This window comes from Rhea americana, unplaced genomic scaffold (genome assembly GCF_003343005.1).
Source record: "Rhea americana isolate MKP2758 unplaced genomic scaffold, rheAme1 scaffold_118, whole genome shotgun sequence".
NCBI lineage: Eukaryota > Metazoa > Chordata > Aves > Rheiformes > Rheidae > Rhea > Rhea americana.
In genome coordinates, this window is record NW_028185239.1 from 2,973,125 (window position 1) to 2,997,769 (window position 24,645).

At 39.3% G+C, this 24,645-nt stretch overlaps 1 protein-coding gene across 4 annotated transcripts; it reads right to left on the bottom strand.

Annotated features, from left to right (window-relative positions):
• Nucleotides 1-1,244: 1,244 nt before the first annotated feature.
• Nucleotides 1,245-23,493, bottom strand: TMEM45A (transmembrane protein 45A). 4 transcript variants are annotated; one of them, XM_085319780.1, is made up of 8 exons: nt 23,266-23,493; nt 21,156-21,235; nt 16,126-16,210; nt 12,067-12,277; nt 9,338-9,550; nt 8,490-8,674; nt 6,130-6,275; nt 1,245-5,272 (listed from the first exon to the last, which is right to left on the bottom strand). In XM_085319780.1, the coding sequence occupies exons 4-8, from the start codon at nt 12,254-12,256 to the stop codon at nt 5,179-5,181; spliced, it is 828 nt and encodes a 275-aa protein (XP_085175906.1). In that variant the 5' UTR covers nt 12,257-12,277; nt 16,126-16,210; nt 21,156-21,235; nt 23,266-23,493; the 3' UTR covers nt 1,245-5,178. The 4 variants fall into 4 exon arrangements, with proteins under 4 accessions (XP_085175906.1, XP_085175898.1, XP_085175913.1 ...); XM_085319772.1 differs by lacking the exon at nt 21,156-21,235; XM_085319787.1 differs by lacking the exon at nt 16,126-16,210.
• Nucleotides 23,494-24,645: the final 1,152 nt, after the last annotated feature.

The following is a 24,645-nucleotide window of genomic DNA, read 5'->3' on the forward strand; positions in this document are numbered from 1 at the left end:
CTAAAATTGATTCCTGCATGCCTCAGCCCAATGCTGAAGTGACCATGAAATTCCCAGCCTTCTGCACCAGGAGAATCCCATCCCAACTCTGAGCTGAGCTCCTGCCACACACTGCATCTGCTATGTTTTATATAGAGTGTGGCTGCCAAAATGTGCATTTCACATGATTACCTGTATGGGATAGGGCATGTAGTCTGTCACTGGCTCTTCCTTGCCATCAAGCATGGGAGTAAACAGTCTCCCTGGTGACATGTTTGGGGGTAACTGGCCCTAGCCCCAACCTCAGGGAATATGAAGATGTTGGTATATTTGGTTTTCTAATGCAAACTAGTTGATTCCCCAACTGATTTATTTAAAGTGATTTCTAGCTCTTTAAAATTTCTTATTATTTTAAGTCTTCTGCGATTCTTTCAGGTTTTGTGAAAATAAAGATGATATAGGTAAGTGCTGACTTTCTCTTCCTTACCCACTCCTAGAGAAATTTAAAAGCTTTCTTATGTACAGAGAAGAACATGCCACTTGAAGTTCTCTTATAACTGAAAAACATCCCTTGTAAAATATATAGCAAAGTGGTATCAAATCCATAGAACAATGAAAGAAAGCCATGGGACTATAATATTTAATGAATGATAAATTTATCCACCAAAACACAGTCTGAGAGAGGCCAAACTTCTTGCAAATTTTTGCCAAAACCAGTCCCCTAGTTTTAAAAAGTGATCAAAAATATGGAGAGGAAAAAATTCGCAATTTACAAACTTTTTTGCAAATACTTCAGGCTTTGGTTTCAGAATGCATTTTCATCTTATAGATGAAAAAGTTTTTTTTTTTTTTCCTTTAAAAGGAAAACTGAGCAAAGTTAAATAGGTCAAAATAATCTTAAATATTTTTATTATTGAGCTTGCCAAAACAGAAGAATYCACAGTTCACACAGTCCTGGTCCTGTTCATGTGCCTTGCTGGTTGCTCTGTGGTATATGGAACAGGAGAATGGACCCAAATCTGGGTCACTTTCATAAATCTGTGAAGATCCACTGTTCAAACCTCAAGAACAGCTATTTTAATCTGTACTGTAAGTGACAGTAAAATGACAGAAGCAAAGAAATTTGTCAAGACAGAATTGGCCTTTCCTAAATTCCTGTCCCAACTAGCACAATCATCCAGGTGGGCCATACGGGTGACATGTCTACCCCACTTCACCCTGCCCCATAAATGATTACATTTTCCCCTGGAAACATGACAGACATCTTAGATGAATAAATCATTTTTATTTAAATAAAGTTACAGGCATATATTTTCAATTATTAACTACCATATAGTTTTTTAAAAGGCACCAATATTTAACAATAATTTAAATTTTCTTGAGAGCAGCTACCTTTCTCTGAGTGGTGTTTGTAAACTCATTAGACTTCCATCCACTCATGAAATTCAAACAAAATCTGTTGCTAGTGGAACCAGAAAGGTCATACCTTTTTAACCATAATAGCTACCTTAGTGTTCTGGACATCTCTTTTGAACAATGTTTAAAAAAATGGATCAGATGTTCTGCTTAACAAATGACCACTCCTTAAATGAATTGTTTCTTTATTCTGTGCTACCAAAAATATATTAGGCTGAGAAACTCACTTTAACTTTCACTCTACATGTAGTGTAAACATTAAAAGTTAAATCCAAGAGACTACTGTTTCCATAAGACTTCAGGATCTGTTTTGACCTGCATTTCTTCAATTTAAGAATACAATGACACCTGCTCTTATATGAACAGTTACTTCTTTTAAGAAGTATATCCTAGAGTTCTTTTCCACAAACTGTATTAGCTTCATCATTGGAGTTCTTTATAAGTGTCTTTGCTATGCATGGTTGTACCTCAGCCAGCAAAGTGAGTGTAGTAGGCTTATTTTTCCAGTTCTCTGACAATCTGCTGGAGATTCCCCAAAAGGGGATATAAGGAGATGCAGACGATACCGCTCAATAGGCTGAATCCTAATCAAATTCTCTCACAACAAAAAACAGACTTACAACCACTGCTGGAATAATGCCCAAGTGAGAGTCAGAATTGGAAGGCTCAGAAGGTCACAGGAGAAACACTGGCAGGTCACCTCTTTTCTGGCCATCGAGTTCTAGTATTGGAACTTTTTGTTTCTAAAAAAGCAGGTTTTTCAGAATGAGAATTTGGTAAACACCTTCCGAATTCACAGCTCACTCAAGTTATTAAAATGTTTAACATATCCATGGGGTTCACTTTGTCAATTGATTTTGGCTTATCGAAATAAACTTTTGTAATAATCCTCAACTTCTATTAGACACATAACTATCTTCTTCACTTCACAGCATAGCAAAAGTTCTACATCTCAAGTATTCTCACGGGTAAAAAATTCTGCCCTTTAAAAAAAGCTTATAGACAATAGTGATATAGAACAACGAATTATACTCAAATATAAGATTGCAGTTGGCTGTAATGACACACTGCTTTTGGCCAATATATCCCTGCTACTATTAACACACAAGCTCTTCAGAAAACCAGAGAATATTCCTTCTGATATGCTAACAGAAAACTGGATTTTAATGGAACTGTACCAGTGAAACTCAARTCTCAGATTTGCCAAGTGAAGTAGGTATTATTTATTTCAGAGCTTACATTAAGACCACTGTAAAGCCAAGATGCAGAGCTGCAAAAATACTCATACCTAGCTCACAAGACTGCCCTGAGACAGATTTTGTGTAAGTTTGCCAAAATCTCCAAGACCTTTCAGAGAAAGACACTAAAGAAAAGCAGACAACTATTGACAGAAATGGTGATCTTTCCTTGGCTATGCATCTGCAGTTTCCCATTATACATTTCTAAACAAAGAAATGTCTGGGAGTCGACTACTCTCACCTTCAGAATTAAGCTCATCTAGATAATCTCACATCTAGTTCCAGGTACCATTTCATGACACTTAGCAAAATTGAAGGTATTTTCAAAAATGACCAACTGAAGTCTTCTAAGAAGACATCAAATCTCAGACACTTTAATATATTTTTCTCCTGCTTGGATTATCCCTTTAGTCTCAGGATAGAGCACCTTAATACTTGTACAGTATTAAATATATTTATTCAGAAAAGCAGTGGAGAAACTTGCATTGTTTCTGTATGAGGAGCCAAGTATTTTCTTAAGATCTACTTCAGAATAAACAACCTCAGTTACTTTAGAAAGGCAGTGATAAACCTGAACATTCTAAAACTTAAGCATTAACAGCACATATAGCTAAGGGAGGTTTTCTTTAAAAAAGAGAAGAAAAGTATGTGGGTCCTAGAAATGAGGTGAATATTTACATTCCTTTCAAGGTGAAACAGTCTTGATTTTTTTTCTAAGTCTTGAGATCCCTTTGAGCTATAAATTATTTTCTGTGCTTATCTTCTTAAGCAATAGGCTTACTGCAGTTAGTAAGTTTATGCTACTCATTTCTCTGGTTTACACTGAAAAAAATACAGATGAAGCTCAAAAATGAAGGGACCAGATCCTGCAACTCTTGTTCGTTCACCAGGGTCTAGTTCTGCATTCCTTTAGGAGTATATACAGATATTAGAATAGTGAAAAAAATACACTTCTGTAGTATCAAACCTGATGAACTGGTAGTATTTGTACAGAATTTATTGTCCTGTACCTACCGGTGCATTTGCAAAAGTAGTTAGAAGAAGACAAGCTTTTTACAGGAGGTGTTCTGAACAGAGGGAGCTACTTTTCYAGCCTAACCACCTCACTACTCATGCATATACAAAGTGGCCCACTGCCATCAGCATTTCTTCTGCACTCCGTCCTCTGGAAAACAGAGTGTGCATATTGCTGAACAACAGATGCTCTTTCCTGTCCACATGCTAATGCATGTCTTTTGAAAGACTCATTTAGAGCTAGAGCTATACTTCAAATGTCCACCCCGTGGGGGCAGTGTGCTTATGTACATAACTTTCTAATGTCTTCTGCCACGTATCATTGACTTTGTTTTTTTGTGCTGTTCAGATTGGAGCACATCCTAGTGACACTGAATGCAGGGGAGGAGGGCACTCTGTTTCTTACAGAATCAGGATTTCAGTTTGTCCATTTGAAAAAAAACAAACATAATTTAAAAACAATCTTTTTTTTTTGTTTTTAATCCAGACCCTACTGCAATTAGCTGGGCATGGAGTTACTATAAATGAAACATCTGCCCTCACACAGCTCATTATGCATATTGCTTAAAATTTGCTAGAGAGGGTTTGGGGAAAGGGTGCAAATCCTTCTCATCCACCATTAAATCCGGTTCAGCATTCCCTGCTCCTGATTATGTGCTGGTCTGGTCATGTGTCTCCCTGAACCCTGCTGAATTCCACTAAATTTCACTGAAGGAAAGGAAATTACGTTGCTAAAGAAACTGCCTTTGYGGTCAGATGCTGCCCTCCTGGACCACATCAGCTTTTCTAGGAAAGAAGTTGCTCAGTATACCTGGGGCAAGTAGAGCAAATTCACTGCCTTTCAAAGACAAATGATAGGAAAGTGGCAGGAATATCTAGGCACATTATGAGTAATTTCAGTCATTTTTAATTATTATACATCTCTTTGGTCCTCCTATAGAAGCTTGGTAGTGTCTATATGAGCATAACCAAACTACATATTCTTCAAAGAAATGCTGAAGAGATCTGCAGTGAGCAGTTCTTTCCATTTAACATAAAGCTACAAGCAAAGACACAAATGTATTGGACAAGGCAGCTGTAAGACTATCGCTTTTTATGTTGTTCTGTTGTTTTCAAGGTCTGCACAGTTATTTATGCCCAATGACTTGCAGTTCAGCAAAAGCACTTATTTGGACATCTTAACTAGTTCAWCTTATTAGTTCCTTAAAAAGCAGAAGAAAAACACTTTGCTTAGCTGTTAATGAGTCTAACTTACAGACTTAGTAATGTCACTTCATCCAGTCCAAGTTTGTCTAATATTAATATTTTTTCCATGGACATATGTGATAAGCAAGGCATTACTGGAAGCATCACACATCAAGCTTACCCTCTGCAAATAAAAATCTAACTGTGCAGATGTATACAGTACTCCATAGGATGATATTTGCAGAGCAAGTTGTAAAAAGGATGAATAAAATGGTAAACAAGTCTAAAAATGAGGTAACAATTAGTCTAATAGTAGAGTGGGCAAACTAGTAAAGCCCCATTCATACTAAATTTCATCTTCGGACTCCTGATCTCGTTCAGATGTTTTCAGTAATCCCATCTCCATAGTTTGGGACTGTTTGATCTTTGAACGAACTGCCCTAGGAGGAAAAAAAAAGAGAGAGAGATGTCATATATATCAGAAATCAGATAGTCACTCAAAGGTTGATCTGGCAATTTTACATGGTAATAACCTGTTTAACTCCTGTATTTCATCAGGCAGGTAGAACGATTTGTTTATAAAGAAAGACTACCAGAACTAAATATGATCAAAGCATGATAAAGAATGGTAAGGGTAAAAGAAGGGGTGAGAACTATGTTTAGGACAGTCTATGAAAAGGCTTGGTAAGATCCTGCAAACAGAAAGTGATCAGCCCTGGTAGAATCAGGCTCATTTTTCTAATGCAGTGAACACTCCAAATGGAGTTTTGACAGAATTAACACAGGGTGACATGAAAAGTTTTTTTTTTTTTTTTTTTTTTTTTTTAATAAAAAAAAAAAAAAAAGAGAGATGAAATGGGCCAGTGAAAATATCAGGTCTGATTGAGGGAAAGCAGCAACCATGAAGTCTGTGCAAATAATCCTCAAAGTAGAGAAACCTGCTAACTAAATCACTTGGAATTGGTACAGASAAATATAGGGAGAGAAAACATTGTAGGAAAAAAGCTCTCTCCTAACTTATTATGCAATTACAGATGTGGAAGGCTATCAGAAAGAGCTCATTTCATGTAAGAAGCATTATGTTGTCAGAATGGTACTTTATGTATGTTATTTCCCCCTTCTACCGAAACAGTGAGTCATGCTGTGTTTATTAATTAGCAATATCTATTTTCATTTTATTTTGCAAGACGGTTAATTATTTTGTGAAACCTTTTTGATTTGTTAGTGAAACCTTTCTACAATAAATCTCCGAGTAAACAGACAAGTCTTCAAAGTTTTAGTGTTTCAAGTAACTTACCAGCTGACGATTGTGTAATTCACTGCAAGGATAAGAAAAGCAAAAGCATAATGCCAGCAATAGCACATTGTCAGGAACATCATATTAGTATGATCCATTTGATTCCACTCTGGGCTCCCATTTGGAGGATAAAGAACAAAGCCAATCTATAATAAAATAAAACATCACCTGACATTTATCCTGTACCATATAATGTAGTACGCTGTCAAAAGGCAGACATTTCATTTCCTTATGGTGCTGATTATTTCTGCAATTATTACTGAAAACAGTTTTGCAGTCACACTCAGATGTGATGGATCATTTTACACAGTACTGCAGAAATGCCTATGAAGACACAGAGGCAACACCAGAGGCCCTCTGATTTTGCTCAGAAAATTATCAAGTGCTGCAGCAATCAGAATTGTGCACTATAAGGAGGGGCTGATACTCAGCTATATGTGTCCTGAACTGCAAACACATGACTAACGAGCAAACCTGCCTAGCCCCTCATGTGGGCTCCCTTCTTCCCAATAGCATCTAGGAATGTGTTAAATAGTTCAGAAGACAAAAAATAAGTTAATAAATAAAGGCAAGCCCTAACTCTATTTCTTCCGGGCAGTCCAGGGAAAAGGAAAGCTCTTCAAATTAAATAAAAACGTAGCTTTCTCCCTCAAGGGCATTCACTAGTGTGAAGTACATTGGAGATTTGGTTATCTAGAGTTGGGAAAGATCAAACTCATACTACTGTACACGTCAGGGAGCTAGTCACCACCACGGCTAGTCAGGGCTCTGTGCTGTCTAACACTCTTCAAAGTCACTGCTCAAAAATTTTGTTGAGAATTTTGGAGCTGGAAAGAGGAGAGAGGAAGAAGGAGGGGAGGAGCACATTTTGTATTTACATGCAGAGAATTCAATGAATGAAAGCATTGATAACACAGAAGAAAGCTCCTTTACCTTTTACAAATTTGCCATTCTGCAGCCAGTATGTGGTTTTCAGTCACACATATAGTTGAAGTCTAATGCAGGTGTGAAAAAGGCCACACACAAATCTCTTGTATTTTCTTTTCAATTTTCACTTCGAAACAAAAAACACATTGTTTCTGGACTAACTTGACTGTTTTAGAGTCAAGTAAAGAAATTACTTTTTAAAAAAATTAGACTGGACAGACAATGAGTAGATGATTGCATCTAATCCCTCTATTGTAAAGCTGCTTGAATCACCAAAGAAAAGTTTCCAAACAAGAAAATAAAACACTAAGTGCTGCAGCACCAGGTTCTTGAGTTCATTTACAGAAAAAGACTGAAGTTCAGGAGGTCTGTCATCTTGCCAGAACAAGTATTCAAATACTCGATTTGGTGCTAAGTGTCCAGTTCTCCTAAGGAACAGTAAATAGTTTTATTCATCACGTCTGGCCAGCATATAAAAAAAGGGAAGCCAGTCTAGACACATCGGAAAGAAAAATCACTGGGGTGACCTCAGTTCTCCACTGTAAGATCAAACATAGTTACTAACACTCCTATTTCTTTGTTACAAGACAGTATCAATTCATGAAATTCTTTGTCCTGTTCTAAGAGCAAAGAATGGATTGCTATCAAATATCAATCAAATTAATTCCATTAATCAAATGTGATTAATCAAATAAAATCACAAATAAACTAAGGCATGGCAGCTAGATTTTGATGAGTTCCTTCTCATCTCAGATGAGCCACATCTCTGAAATAGTAAAGTTTAGACTGTTATTGTTTCGGCTCAACTGTCAGAACATTGTAAAACTAGGAACCTTTGCATCAACCGGTGACTCGATGGCATTCAGGAGCTTGAACACCTCTTGAATATAGTTTGCCACTACTGAAATGTTTTTAGGAGGCTGAAAGATACCACCAGTTCAGCACATGAAAGACAATTTCCACCTTCATTTCTCTTTGTGGCAATGTCAATGAGTTGTTCACTTCCCCTTTCCTGTAATCTGCTGGGCATTTACTCACTACTCCCACCGCTTTGTGGACTGTCTTTGTAACTGATAGTAAATATACATTGCTGTAAAATCACTGCCTTTTAGCTTGCAAATTTTGAACAGGATGATACAGAGATCAGAGGGAATATTTAATGATTATAGCAAGGGACAGCTTAGCCAAACCACCTTAGCTTTTTTATTGATTCAGATAAAMGACAGCAGAAGTAAAATGACTTCTTCATCTGTAAAATGGATATTACAAATACTTTTATCTCTCTGAAGGGGAATTACGGGTGAATTGTTATCTGTGAGTCCTTTGAGATCTTTGTTTAACAGGCATACTATATCACTTGTGAAACTTCTGCAAAGGGATAAATGRTTAACAGTGGTAAAAAAAGAAATCTCTAAGGCAGAAAAGTGACCCACCTGCCAAAACCAGCTGCCTTGTAATATACAGAGGCTTGTACGGAGCATCTCTAGTACAATGCTGCCACGGAAGAAAACTTCTAGAAATATGCAAACAGCAGCTCCAAAGATAGCAAATAACAATAACTGATGAACATGAATATCCAGCATGGCTCTCCCGTGAAGGTGGTAACAGAAGAGAAAGCCTGAAATAATATATTATGTAAGTGATCAGTTTAAGTGATCAGATTAAGAGTTATGTTTTGCAACTGATGCCTCCTTATTTCCTCCTTGAGCTTAGACTGGAAAATCATATGGGAAGTTATCATCTTTATTTTAAAGACATGCTGACAGAAAGTTTAATTCATCTGTCTCTGCAGTGTAACAACAGGAAGGCTATGAGACATACTGTGTGTACAGAAAATGTAAATTGAGTACATTACATCTTCCAAAATGTGATTCCAGGGCAGGTAAATGCACTCACAGTGACTTTTAGCTGACCAGTTGGGTACCTAAGTTGAAGTAAATRCCTAAGCTACTGAGCACTTACTCAAAATATGGTTTTACCACTACTGTCACTACATTTCTATTGCTATCTTAGCTAGTTAGGAAAGCAAAAATACATCTGTACAATGCATGATTATGCTTCTAGGCTGCACTGCAAACTCTCAGCAGTTTAAGGAGGGCTATGACCAATTTTTTTTAAAGTATTTTGGGGAGTTAAATGCTCAACTCCGATAAATATGCAGGCACTCATTCTCTAAGGCTCTAAGACTACTTTGAGAATCTCAGCCAAAAGACTGATGCCTGTAAGTACAAATAAATCTTCCGAGTTTCACAGGCATCTCTGCAGAGAGAGGTAAACTCACCTTCAATAAAAACTGCTAATGAAAGCATCATTCTGTCCATGGCCACTGGCAACGCATTTGTCCCATGAGCCACAATGTCAACCAATCCTGAAATGCCATAAAAGAGATACATGGTGGCATGCTGCCAGTTCATCAAGTGATCCCAGTGTTTTTCCTTGTAATTATACAACTTCAGATGAGGTCCATCAGGAACGAACTGCTCAGCCACCATTCCTGCACATGAAACAAGACCTATTACTAGTTGTCCTAGTGCTTAAGGTATAGGCTGAGAGTATTTATTCAAGCAATAGAGACTACAATATAACCCAAAGCAGAATAATGATGTTCATTTGGGGTTTTAGTGTGGGGAGAAGCAGTGAGGACTGCTCTAGGTGATTGCTATGTTTTGCTCCCTTCTTCCCAGTCCTGCCATTCTCAATAAAATTTTTAATGAGTTGTACAAGCTCAAGTGAATGGACAAGGAAAAGGGGCCTCAAAGATATTAAATTTCTCTAAATTTGCAAGAAAATAGGCAGTGGATAGAGGAGAGATGAAATAAGTTCCTGTTCTGAGGGAAAGATCACTGAGAGAGCTCAAACATATATTAAGCATCACATAATCCAGAAAGGAGAAAGCCACAGGAAACCAGGCTTCAGTTCCACTGCTGGCAGAACTATTTGCATCTTACAGTTTCCAGCAGTTAAAATGGAGAAGTGGAGACAGCTATTTTGTGCTGCCTTTTTTATTAAAGACAAACAAAAAAAAAAAACAACAAAAAAAAAAACCCCAAACAATTGCTATTGTGGTAGTTTTCTGACTAAAATTTTCAGCTGTCTTTTCCAGTGATTTAAACGAGTTTAACACACGCTAAATTCCCTCAAAGAAAGATTTACTCTTTTAGGCCCCTGCAATATATAGGATGGTATAGTTCAAACTCTTAATTCAAAGGGGAACTTTCCTAAAAAAACATAAAAGGAACTCCCTCCACTCTGCATACTTATTAAAGGTCTCACGAGGATATGCAAAGAGTTAATATTTGAATTGCTGCTTTACTGCTTCCCTTACCTTGGCCCCTTGTTGTGTTGCTAACAAAATACAGTACTCCAGAAAAGGGAAAGTTGCTTTTAGATACTCTATTCGATCAAGGAAGTTTGTGCTTAAAATACATTATGCTTTCATAACACTAATTATATTGCTCAGCATAGTGTGTGCTGATATCCCCCTACATAAGTAGATATGCTGCAGAACAAATGCAGTGTTTTTCCACCTTTATTTCAAGTGTGCCTTACACAGAAGCAGCAGTTTTTACTCCTGCTGCTGCTTTTACTGTTTGTCCTTGCCAGGCTTTCCTGTCCACATTTTTAACTGGAATTGAAGTAACCATAAATTAAAATAATAGCTCTTTTTTTTCAGAGTGAAAACAAAAACACTGCTTTAGTGCTTTAAATGCCTGACTATCTCTAGCCACTCATTGGGAGATTTGTAAGAAAAATGTCTTTCCTCACATCTCAAAATGAGTGGCATTATTAAGGTTTTGATATTTTTTTAAGGCGTATCAAACTATATACCTTACTCAAAACATCACTTAATTGCTAATGTATCTTAATTGATAAAACTCCCAGAGGAGAAGGAAAAGTAGGAAGATGATTTTGGCACAATGTAATGGGATGTAATGGGATAAAATATACATCATGATCAGACACCAGGGAACTGCGAACATTTAAAAAAGAGTAGATAGATAAAATATAATCTTAATGTTAAAAATTAACATCCTTTTCAACTTGAGGCCACATGTGCTGAACTCCCTTAGTCCCCTATTACTTACTCTGAAAAGATAAATTGTTAATACACACCCTGCTCGAATTTAAAGAAGAACAAGACATTTCCAAACAACTGCATAGCTCACAAAACCACCTCCTTGAGTTTATGTCCAGGCAAGTTCAAAACACAATGCAAACCAGTCACCCTCATTTGTAACAACTGCAACCACATTTGTAGTTCAGTGCTTTCTTGTGAGTATTTTCACTTTTGAGTGTCGTTAATCAAAAAAAAGCATCTGCATTTACACATTTGAGCAATAATTCAGTGAAGACCACCAACACCTGAAAGCCAACAGGCCCTCTCAAACCATTCAAGGCAGTGGGTTGAGTTTGCTAGACTCAAAATAACTGAGCAATGCCCCGACTGTCTGGAGTTAACAGTTTACATGTGAAAGCCCCTCAGCCAAATAATGCATCTCCCACCCTGAAGTAGTGCACAGCATATGAACATTCAAATGGAATATCTGTGCAGGAGTAAGGAGATCATAAAGAAGCTCTAAAACACTGTAAAGAAGCTCCATGTCATACATGGAGACTGTGTCACAATTGTAATTATATATTTAAAAATAGTAGTATCAGTAGCTCTTAGATTCCTAKTGTTTAAAGGTCAAGAGGAATTAAGTAAAGCACTGAGTTTGACCTCCATGTCCATCAAAATATACCAGATCTCCCCCCCACAGTTTTGTTTATTGAGCTCAACAGCTTGTATCCATCTAAAGAATTGCTTCAGAATGGCATCCTCTCTTGAACTGAAGACAAAAAAATGGGGAAATTTTATTGTAATTGTTCATAACACTATGCTTATTGCAGCACTAATTAAAAAAAATCAGAACTTCACACATTTTATCAGAGAACAAATTTGGAAAGAAGTATGAAAAAGCGCAGTCCTTTGCATTTTTATTATTGTCCTCAAGAAGGCATCTAACTTACCAATCAGGGCAAAGACAGCTTTGATGATCCCCTCAACAAATTCCAGGCGCTGAAATCCTGCCCTGGAACCAAGGTAGCAAGTACTCTTGTTTTTTCGACAGACATACTTCAGTGGATACTTCACTGACCACCACAAGCCAAAAAGAAGGAAAAAGCTTCCAGGGAGGGCATGACCTTTGAAATTGCCCATGGTTTTCTACTACACAATAACCTGAAGGTAAATAAAAAATGCAGATTGATTATTGGAATGGTGAGCGAATCCCATTGAATATAATTTGAGAGTCTCATCCTGCACAGATCAAAATAGCGTAACTGAATTAAGCCTTCACATTTTATTTAAAATTAAACCGAGTTTGGGTATGTATTTTCTATTCAAATGCTGTTCAAAACACCCAGCTGCGCTCTCAAGTTTCTTAGATTTGCAGAATAGAAGTCACCCCACTGCAAAACAGTTGACCTGGAATGCAACGCCTGCAGCTAACGAGAGAAAAAAGGCATAGCACACTATGTCATGCTGTTGAAATTATGCCAGAAGAGGGAACATTAATACTCAAAATCAAGTTCTTCTGCCTTTAGAGTGTTACGTGTTTCTTTACATGGCAAACAGATATCAGGACAATAGCGGACTGAACAAAAAACTAATTGTGCATAGATATAACAGGTAACTAATTAATAAACTATACTTTGACTATCAATTCAGATGTTATTTATGAACATCCAGTAATTTTCAGTATTTTACAGGTGACTTATGAACCTGTAACTAGAAGCCTATTATCCCTGTTTTAACATTAAGTATGCTAATACTGTTATTACTTGGCCAGTGCTATACAGTCATTTAATAGCAGTGCTTGATCTCGCGGTCATCAGCCTGAAATTCCCAGCTTCCAGGAGAGTTAAGTTAGCTCCAATAGTTTCTTCACTAAAATTGTAGTTCTAATATTTGATTGCAGTTTGTCTTTAAGCTAGTATAAGCTGAGTTATTGTGTATCATGACCCAAAGCATATAAAATTTCTGTACAGACAATACATAATCAAGGATAATCACTTTCATAGCATTAACAGTTTGTACTTTCTGTTATTACTGCTGCTGACTTAAAAATCTAATCACCACAGTATACCAGAGCCATCTGGTTTTTAACAGAATATGGAAGCTCCAGTATATTTTTCTTTTAAGTAAGTATTTCCCATGGTCAACTCTGCACAAGAAGTTTTAAACTGTGGTTTGTGGGCTATGGAGTACTTGCAGATGGTTCATGTAGTGCTGGCTGGTCACGTAGCGTAAGTTCTCTCCTGTTCCTGCAGGCTAAACATTACTGAAAGCTGTTTTTTTTCCCTCTTTAAAGAGAATTTTTTCCATGTACACAGGTTATAAAGTTGCCATAAGACTATTACCCAACTGCATGAGGAGAGGTGACCTACAGAGCCACAAGGGAAAAGAAAAAATAAAAAATGGCCGTCCACAAGTGAAAAAAAGGAAGGATTTAAGGGCTCAGGCTGATGTAGCTCCAGCTGTTGAAGCAGTTCCTGCCCCAGCTGTCCGTACTGTCCTTTTCTAGAGCTGACTTCTCTCTATATAAAGGCTAGGCCACACACACATTCCTGAGTATTTGTTTAAACTGCCATGCTGGGCTGGGGGCTCTGCATGCAGCGTGCCTGCTGCAGCTTCAAAGCCTCCAGCAGGGTTGGTAGCTACCACAGGGCATCAAATCACTTCAGCTGGCTCTGCCATATCCCTAAGAGTTCTGGGCTGTGATGAGCTTTAAAAGCTACCCGCCCCGCCAATAAAACATCTTTTAGCTCATTTTTAGGGAATTGTTACTGAATTACAATGGGACACATGACATGGGTTGCCAAAGCAAGCCCTTTTCTTCATCTGTCTTAACTGCTATTGCCAATGCTTGTATGTACATATTCAAGTCTGAAAAAGGACTGTAAGCCTGATTGCGTGCAGCCTGAGGAAGGATGGCAACCCCTGGCTGATAGCTTGCCCTAGAGCCCCGGGATGAAGTAGTGCTCTGGTGGCATCAGGAGGCCACCAGGTCTACCTCCAAACCTTCCTCTGCATGCATGCTCTTTAAAACATTTCTGTAGAAAATGGCTTAGCTAAAAACTTGTGGTACAGGCAACATGTTAAGAGTACGCTTGGCAAGGCACAGGTAACCAGCTGTGTGCAGTGAGTCCTGARTAAGGCAAATGCAATATCCAAAAATACCCAGAGTGCAGGAACTCCACGCAAACAGGTAGCGAGAGGTGTGCAGTTACTTATTTTTGTGAAAGAGAAAGGACTCTGTTTGGGGTTTTTGCCTTTTAGAAGAAGACTCCTTTGCAAGAAAAAAAGCAGAGAAAAAAAGAGAAAAAAGCAAGTCCGGGTGAGTTTATACCTCAATGTTTAGCTTGCTGCTTGCCAGTGGGGAAAACATTGCTCATTCCTGAGCAGCCTACAGGGCAATCTGGTTCCCAGCTGTGTGGTTTGGGGACTCAGCCCCACATGCTAAGCCAGACCTCAGCTGTTTCTTGAAAGAGTTGCATTATTTTAGCACACCTTTATTTCAAGGATTTTGATTAGTTTGTACATCATTACCACTAATCACTAGGCCCTCATTTGCTTCCAAAAAATGGCAATATTGGCAGGAGCTGAAGTCTGAGTCACCTGAAGGTGCTTGGACTTCAAACTTTGAAACACTTAATTTGTTTTGAAAGTCTTAATTTCTCTTTCTTCTAAAAACCTGATGGCCTGACACAGCTGTCTTTTTAGAAACATATTAATTTTGTCTTCCTTTGAATTAAAGAAAGAAAAGGGGCATGGAGAGTGGCCTTTCCTCATCCTATGTTTGATCTCACTGAACACCATTAATCAGAAAGACTTTATTCATTAGATACTTTGCTATTCGCCACAGGTACGTGACACTCCAGCTGAAAAGACTTAGTCTGTACCACACATCAAAGCAAGATAATGGACTAAAAAGATAAATCAAAGCCATACAAAGTCGAACTCTACAAGGAGATTAAAACTGCAGTTAGATTCAGATGAAGATCATGGTGTTAGTGCAATTTGTAGTATACAACATATGAGACTTCAAAAGCAAATCTTAGTCTGTAACGTCAAATATGGGCTATTCAGATCTCCAACACTGCCAGATTTTTCTGCTCTAGAACAAGCTGATCTATCAAGATAGTCATCTTAAAACTACTGTTCCTCTTTCAAAATAAGGAGGAAAAAAAGAAAAGGCAAAGAATGCTGCAACAACTACTGTTGCATAAGCAATGTAAGCAGGGAAGCAGAAAAAAATAAAACTCTTTCACTATAAGCAACACAATCAAGTGCTACTAGTTTGAGGGAGTGTAAACGTCAGTCTGAGCTCATCCAAAAATGCTGAAATTTATTTGCATGCTTTGCCCAGAAACACCCGGTTCAACCACCGGCACGTTGTGGCAGACCTGCGAGACGTTAAAGCTCAGCAGGCTCAGTCTGCGATAGGAACGAGGTGAATCAGACCGCAAGCCCTGAGCAAATGTGCCAAAGGCTCAGGATATGACTGCCCTCAAAACCGCTTTAAATTCCCCCAATTCGCGAAATTTCCTTTAATCTAAATGGCTGCTGCCCATGATGCTGAAGGGAAGGAGGCAGCTATCAGGCCCCGCAGTTTGTTTGTGCGAGGCCCTAGGCCGCTGCCGGCACCCGCCATTTCCTGCCTGATCTGTTTGAGCTGTTAGGACTGGCTGAATCTGGTTTCTGCCTTGCCCCCAGCCAGGGCCCTGCCTGAGGCCTGAGGTGCCATTTTAGCTCAGGCGCCCCCACCACAACTGGCCCCCAGCAGTGCTTATAGGGGTGCCCAGCCCTGGCCCCATTGTCCCTGCTGCTGCCCTGGGYGCTGGGGAGGTGTGGGGCATGCCAGGAGGGCCTGCAGGCCTTTAACGGGTGAGGCACCACCCTCACCTGGGAGCTGCCAGCCCTCCCTGGGAGCCCCTTCTTGCCTGAGAAACCCCACAGGAGGGGACTATGCCCCCTTCCTGAACCACCATTTGCCTTCACCCCCCTCCCCCCCCCAACTATCCTACTTTTCCTTTGCCCTGCGGATGGGCCCAGGTGTCCTGTGCGCTCAGCTCAGGCACTGGGGGGCTGTGCCCTGTGGGACAGAAAGTACTGCCCAGGGAAGAGGACAAAAAGGTAAGTAAGATTAATAATGACAACAGTATCAATGGCCCAGATGGGTTACAAATTTTAAGTATTAGGTAACATTTCTGCACCTGACTAGTATAAGGAATAGGCATAATTTACAGCTACTTGTAAATGTGAGGCTGCTTTTTTTCTTTATGTGYATGAGCTGACTATAGTTTTTATTGGAACAATTGCAGAAAATGCTGCAGGGTTTAGCTTTTTCCAGCAATTGGCAACCTTGACGGTACTGCAAGGGAATTCTAACATGCACACTTTGCTGACCAAGTATAGGTTGCTGATGGTAGCCCAAAAATTCTGTGTAACAATAACTCTTCATGTGCCTTTGGCAGTCCTTCTCTGGGCGGGCTGTGCCTTCCTCATTGGCATCAGGCAGCAATATGGGGAGGAGCTGGGAGAGTGGACAAGCAAGTATAGCTTCCAAATAAGCCTTCAAGAAAAGGCTTACATTTCTGCGTGCATCAGAAGTTACCTTTTTAGCCTGAAAAGTCTCTCACCCTGGCAGAAGAATGAAAAGAGGATAAGAAACAGACTTAAGTGACTAATTTAAAAGTCTTACGGGTTCTTTGCAAGGGTGATTTCCTAACTTTTACTGGTTTGATTCACAGTCTCTTGAGGCTGTCAAGTCGGGGACTAAGACACAATGGGCAAGCGGCATGGAGAAAATCATTATAATGCCTSGTTATTCAGACTGCTTGTCAGTCGCTTTTCAAAGAACTAAATTAGTTTCCTTTTCTCACTGCAGAAAAAAGTTAGAGGCTACAGCAACTCCCCCTATATAATCTCAGGATGCAAACAGTTGTTCAGTCAGAACTAGACATATAGCACGTGGTTCCCCTTCCATGCACATACTTCCGTCATACCAGTATGCCTGGTAATTTCCTGTGTTTATCAAGCCCTGGAGGATGTTAAAGAAGACAGTCAACCAAAAACATTTTTTTTTCAACAAATGATAAACATTACAAGGCCACAAACTCACTCTTCTGCAATGCATTAGTTTCTGCTGCAGAACTGCATAACATAAGTTAAAACTGAAGAGTAAACATTTGCAAAGTTCCTGCAAAACTTTGCAGCAAACTTACTGCAGTAAAAATAAAGTAGCATTTTTCTCTTATATAATTAGATTTTTCCTATAYAATTAGATTAGGAATAACAGTGGAGTGTGTAGTATTTGCTACAAAATGTTTATTTATCTGTAACACCTGCAATAATCAGTCATCATGCCGGTAAGAATAATGCACACAGTTAAGAGGAGGAAATAACACATTTGTACATGCTTTCTTATCAGTGCACAGATTGTGATCATACAGCTTCTACTGCAAATTTAAATCCAGTAAAGAATGCCCAAAGCATCTGAGATGAAGAAAGTCACAGACAATTTTACTTAAATGCTGAAGTTTCATATTTGCACTTAAAGTGCCTTTTACCCTGCAGTCATGGAATTACAAACATCATGGAGAACCATACTGAACAGATCTGAAAAACAATATTTTATGTAACTGCTTTGTTCACAAAATGCAATAGTGATCCCATGTCAAGACTGAAAGAACAGCTACAACCCTATTTTACTAGATGAGATCACTGCCTTGGTGTTAAGGAAATACCCAGCTGACATCTATAGCTACTTCAGAATTAAAGTGAAATCAGGTATTGTGTATGCTAATGAAAACAGGACTCAAGACTTCATTAAATGCTAAAAAAATTCCAGTACAGCCKTGATATTCTTGCTTAAAGGTGTAAGAGATAAAGAATTTTTGATCAGAAAAAAGTTACTGTGAATARGCATCTCCCAAGCCTCTAAGAGAGGAATTGACTCATTGCAGAAATCTTCAGGCCTACAAGACACGGATAAAAACCAAAAATCCCAGAGGACTAGTGACTAGAAGTTTATGTACTGATCTGAGAAAGGAGGAAATCCAAGATACCATTCCTCACACTGCTGCGTTTAAGCCCACAACCTTATCTACTCTTTTTACTTTTTTCAGTACCTTCCATTTGTCAACAACTCCTACTCATGCTTCCAAGTTCTTCTCATCCTTTAGAGAGCTCCTTGCTGTCTTTTTTCACCTCTAGTGACCCTCAGTTTTCTGGATTTCTTTTCCCTTTCTCTCTGCATCTGCTGGCTCTGTTTCTGCTCCCATATTACAGCAGGCTATCTCCAGGGGTTATCCAGGGACAACAAACACTGCATAACAATCTTACTATTGGCTCTCAATATCRGAGCAGCTGCTGCTCTGTGGATATGAAATTTTTAGTCTCCAGAGCTGCCAAGTTGGAACCTTTTATTCATATCACCAGAAGTTGTTATTATTTTTTAAGGCAAATAAACAGATTCAACTTTTTAATTGCGTGAGGTAATAGGAGTTGTTTTTTTCTATGAAAGAACCTAATTTTTTTTATTGGCTATACAACCTGCCATTGCATAGCACTCTTGAAATAACGTGGAAAATAGCAAGAAGGATGTAACTAAATTATTGCAAGAATGCTACCTCCTGCAAAGAGTGTGTTTGACCATAGCCATTGCAGCCTCTTCCCTGTGTGCGGGAACTCAGCAGTATCTCCTGCCTCCCATAGGGTGACCTTCCAGTTGTCCCCAGTGCAGAGCAGCAGTTTCCTTGCCCATGGAGGTCACAGCAGGAACTGCTGCCCTCAAAGCGAGATGCTGCCAGTAAGCAGTTCCTGGCAACACTGCAGAGCATGTTTGTGATTGCGTGTGGCAGCAGCTGAATACAGCCAGACAAATGGTACGTTGGAAGGACATGCTGCTACACCGTACTGCAGGGCCCTGGAAGCCCTTCACTCACAATGGAAGTCAGCTCCGCTTTCCAGTCCATCACTGCTGGACTCAGGTAGCATACTTACTGTCTYCTAATTTTAACTTGAATTGTGCCATGTGCTGAAATTCTCATATTCTCCCTCCCTGATAAGAAATCAGTTCTTCTTATCATCTTTATCATCTCTAGAACATCCCAAGTCACTTTGCTGAACAACCTCTGCAGGATCCTAGGCATCCCTGAAGAACCATGGCCATGGCCAAGCAGAAGTCATACCATCTGTAGGGAACATGCTCCCTGAGTACAATCYCCCCTGTAGTTTCAGGCATGCTTACATGTGTATTCGTTCCCTGCTTACTGATAGAAAGGCTAGAAAAACATCAAGAGAGCCAAAGTTTGTCTCAGCTGACAATCTGGAGCTCAAAGCACATCTCTGGAGAAGTGATGAAAGAAAACATGATTTGGTTTCTATTAGCATCCCCTTTACGGAATTCCTCTTCCAATTGCTTAACAATGCGATCAGCATCAAACACAATCTGATAAGACAGTGAAGCTGACAGGACTACTCCTGTAAAAAAAGGGTACGACAAATATTTGTAATAAGTGCTAATGACCACGATGAAAAATCCTACATTTTGCCTTTTACAGGCGGTTAGAAGTTGCAGCAATTATTACTTACGTTTCCAAATACTTCAAGAAGATGAAAAGATACAAACAAACAAAAAAAGGGAAACTAAAGAAATTTTATGCAGTCTAAAATGATATTTTCCACGTGCAAAGTAGCCAGGTCTGAAAGATAACACTGAGACGCTCTATTCTTGAAGAAGGGTGGACTTTCAGGTACTGCTGAAGCACAGAGCTTGCTAATTTTAATATGAACAATAATTCTTCATTTGCAAGGGTTGTTCTCTTACTGTAACAATCAGTTGCTGTATTGAAAAGGCATTAAGATTTCATTTCGTTTTGTAGAATCCTGGATGTTGAGGTACCTTTGGACAAAAACCAGAATATTACAAAGAAGATCCTATTTTAAAGAATCACTTGGCACTAACAAAATCTGATAAGAAGTGTCATGCTCTGTTGTGAATCGGAAGTTTACATCTTAAGAATAGCATTAAGGATCCCCATCAAAATGGGAAAGGAGCTAGTTTCAACGTTTGCATTAACATTTATTTTTGACAGTATTCATAGGAAGAACTCAGTTTTCTTACACCAAAATTACAAACCAGTTTAGTTAAACCAGGTGATGCTCATAACAGCTCATAACTGGACAAGTAGATGACACTAGTAAGAGCTGAAATTCTRCTGTCACCTGGTAGGAAGGAGACTGGAGACCAGTCTCCAGAGAGTAGTCATACAAGCTCAATGTATTGGCTTCTTGTGGGAGCCTGTGCTGCATTTTGCTGACTCCTCTGAGATCTAGCCTTTTTTTCTGGAGTCTCTGTTTTCTAAAGTTACTTGATTAAGTGATATGCTACTTTTGGCCAGGACATCTATCCAGTGGAGTATAATTACATGGCATGAGCCCTACATGTTYTAGATGAAAAGGTAAATAAAGTGACTCGAAATACATATTCACATCTCATGGATTTGGATGCTGTAACCAATGATATTTGAGTGCTTGGGTCTTGCAATGTTATGTTGTGATAAGAAGGAAAAAAAAGGAAGATAGAAGGCTTTCTTGTAAGTAGCTGCTGTACATATATGCAACAGAGTAGAAATTGGGCTGAAGCATTTACCTAGTGATGRGTACAGTTGCAGGATTTATATCTAGAGCTTTGCCTTGACACACTTGCCTTTTTAGTTGGAAATCTTTTCTACAAGATTTGTCTGTCAAAGTCAGGGTGTTCAATGTACTGCTTATCACAGGGGCTCCCAAATGCACTGCATCTACCAGATACTGCTTAGAGGAAACACACTTTCAACAACAGAAAGATGATTGGGCCAGGAGATAAAGAGAAATGAGTAAATGAAAAGGTKTTGAAAAGGCAATCAGTAACATTAATAGTAGATGAAGTTAKCCCAATTAGAAAAATCAAAATGCATCTGAGAAACAGGTATARTTCCTCTTTATAGTTCCCCTTTAGTTCACCTTGTTCTTGTTAGGTGGATATTAGCTAGAGCTAATGTAACATTACCCGAAATTGAAGAGTCCTCCAAAATGGAGGGCTACAGTACCAGCAGCATCAGTTCGGCTGTCCCTTGGCAGACAGGACCACTAATGAAATGAGCAAGAATATTGCTATGGAATAGGAGCTTTTTAATTCAATCAGACAAGCATCTGCAAGCAAGAGGCTGTACTCTCTTCTAAAGCCATTGACATTACAGATGCCACACTGTATTACAGAAATGTCTCAAGTGCAAGATCATTCAGAGAAATAGTTTTAGGAATTCTACTAAGGTAGCATAGAAATGTTATATAACACCCTGATGTAGGCATAATTTGATTAAGAGRAACTTACTCTTTCTTATCTTCTGGTGGAAAAATGAGCAGCAAAACTCAAGGTCTAGCTTGTGAGCCTGGTAAGACAGGAGTGCCACTCTAGTGTGCCACTCACTTTAAAACTAAGATATTTCAAAAATAAGCTTTAATTATTTATAATACCTACTCTTAGAAACTTGCCTTGCTTAGTAAGTACCTGGGAAGAGAAGATCCAAATTACTACTGCTGCCTACTGCAAGTGAAGCTGAGAGTGTTTTTGCTTGCATYTAAGAAATAAGCCAGCTGAAATGACAGGAATTTTGACAGTGAAAAGTCTTGACTGATTTATGCTTTAAGCCTGAAGAAACAGGCACATTTCTGAGCTACTGCACTGGCCATTTGTGTTACTAAGTAATTAGTAACACAAATACAAATAATAAATAAAAAAAAGTAAACAGGATTTATCTAAACAGCAGCATAATTGTTTTAGCCACTCCTAAAGAGTGGCTTCACTTCATTTCACTTTTCCTGCCCCAGCAGTTACTTCTACCCACATTTTCTACAACTGAGAGAAATCTATTCATTTTACCCAACTCCATTTATAAAGAAAAAAATACGGGAAAAGTCTTCATAAGTAACACAGAAAAGTAGTGAAAGCCATTTGAGTGAGCTTCAGAAAAGGTAACTCTAGAGTCAGTGATAATTTTTTCATCTAAAATAGATTRGATACATTCCTTTTCCAAATAGCAAACTACTTCTGGTTGCAGATGATGCAAGGTATGTCATAATTTAAGAAATCTTCAAAACCAGTAATATAAGTTAATACAAAGTTATATGTACTGAGTAATCACAAGTTCTAGGTGTATAAATGCAAACTAATCATCATTGTTTATAAATGAGGAAATATAAGCACTTTGCTTTTAAGTACTTGTGTGTTTTAGTTCCTAAGCTCTGAAATTTCAAAAAGTCAATCTATCAAAAAGATAATGAAATGTTTGGTACCATGTCAATATTAAGCACTATTTGGAGAGTGGAATATAATTTAGGGCTGAAAATTGAGACGAATTGTAACATACGCAGGGGCTTTAAATATTTTTCCAAGGATTATTCTATTTTGAAATAGAGAGACTGAGATAATCTAATTTTAGGGTTTCTGTTATTTAGTAGGAAGACATGACTACATTTAAATTCTGTTGATTTTACCTTGACATTTAAGATTAGATGAACATCTCAGTTTGAAGAATCCAAAGATGAAGAAGGAAAAAAGCACTGCTAGAAGCTTACCTATAAAGTGAGTGTTTTAGTCACATCCCTAACATAAGAAAAACCTCTGTTAAGTGATGCAGCATCACTGCTACAAAAAGCTTTTGTATCTAGGGGAAAAGTAATCTGGATGTACAAAAAGGGGACAGTACTATTTTAATGCTAGCAGCCTTTTCAAAAAACTATTTCTCATTTCAAGGTCCATGCCCATGGAGCTTATCTCAAAACCCCTGCAAATGGGGTGTGTTAGGACCAACACTGAGTAAGCTGAGGATCAAACATCTGAGGATCTTAAAACTGTTTCCACCACAAATTCGTGGTCACAGTGAGGTTACATTTAGTGCTACACATATTTATGGGTAATCGCCTTTGCTGCGGCCAGGAAAGTTTCCCCAAGCCAGTGCTAGCAGCAGCACCTCTGTGAAGCAGGCATCCCTGTCGCCTTCTGGAGGCGCCTTTGCAGGGGCTGCGGAGGTGGACTGACACTGCATGACCATGCAGCTGCTGGGAAGAGAGTCCCCCTTCCTCATACTCGGAGTTAAAAAGAGMCAAAGCCCCCTTACCAGCCTGCTTCCGTGTAGCCTCCTGCCTTCTTGAAGCTCCGTCCTCCTGCTTTCCCYCTTGAGGCTTGCACCAAGGCTGGCTGAGCTGCTGGCGACGCTGCCCTGGTTGAGCTTTGGGGTCCCTCCTGGCTGTGGCTGCTGTGGGATGTGCCGCTGCTGTCACCCAGATGTTACACCACTGCCGCCCAGATGTTCCCCTGGCGGCCCCTGGCTGCAGCTAGCAGTTCCTCCCCCCTGCCCCCCCTCCCGCCCCGGCTGGCCTCACACCGCTGACGCCAGCGGGAGCCAGGGCAAAGTGAAGGAAAAGGGGCTGCGGGAGAATCAGCTGCTGGCTGGAGTCAGTGCCTGCTTGCTGTCTGTCCCCTCCCCGCTTCACTGAGCTTTCCAGGAAAGGCAAAGTTGTGCTGCCTGTGATGCTGTCGTGGCGGTCCAGCAACAAACACGGTGGCATTCACAGGCGGCGGTAGTAGCTTTCCTTGGACCAGCTATTCTAGTAAAAGACTGAGATTTGGAAAAAACTAGAGCAGCTTTCTGCACACAAACCTTCCTTTGATTGCTGCTGTATAACAGGCTTTTTTTTTTCCTGAAGATCGTGATACTCTGTCCAAAAATAAGCACTCGTCACTGCAGTTCCTGTAATTTCACAGGAATGTATGGCAGAGCCCTGAACCCAAAAGAAGAATGTCTGAAAATAAAATTGAAAGGATGAAGCCACCGTWCTATTTGCAAATGTCATACCATAATAAATGGTGTCAGTAACATYACTGAATCATTCACAGTATAGTCAAAAGCATCTTATTCTGCTCTACCTTTTTTTGTGACCTCCCAGAGAACACCAACCTAACCCTCAGATCTTAACTACAGAAAAATCCTCCTTCAAAGTATTTGCCAGGAAATTGTGATCAACAAGTTCTGAAGTTCTCTTTAAACTTCATCAGAAGTCTCCCTCACCCTTTCCTCCCTTGTTAGCTTCAAGCTCTTATGGTGCCTAGCTCCTCCTGTAGCTCTTGGGATATCTCCTCCTGTAGCTCTTGGGATAGCCTTTGATGTCAAGCTTACCTCCTCACCCCACTAGTTAGCCATTACTTGGACTAAATTTGGAGAACTCTCCTAGTCCCCTAATTTAAAATCTCTGCATCTCAGCAGCCAAAGCCTTTTCGCTTTAAGAAACTTATGGGTGAAATTAACTCCACAGAGGATTAAAACTTTGATATAAGGTGCCTGTTTGGCCTATTTTACCTTTGATTATCCTCTGACAACTCCGTCCATGCCTGTCTCTTTACAATTACACTTTCACTGTCAGACAGATAGTACTATAGCAAATGCACTTTGTATCTGGCAAGCAGATGCCTTTGCAGGTTCAGAGATKCAATGATAACA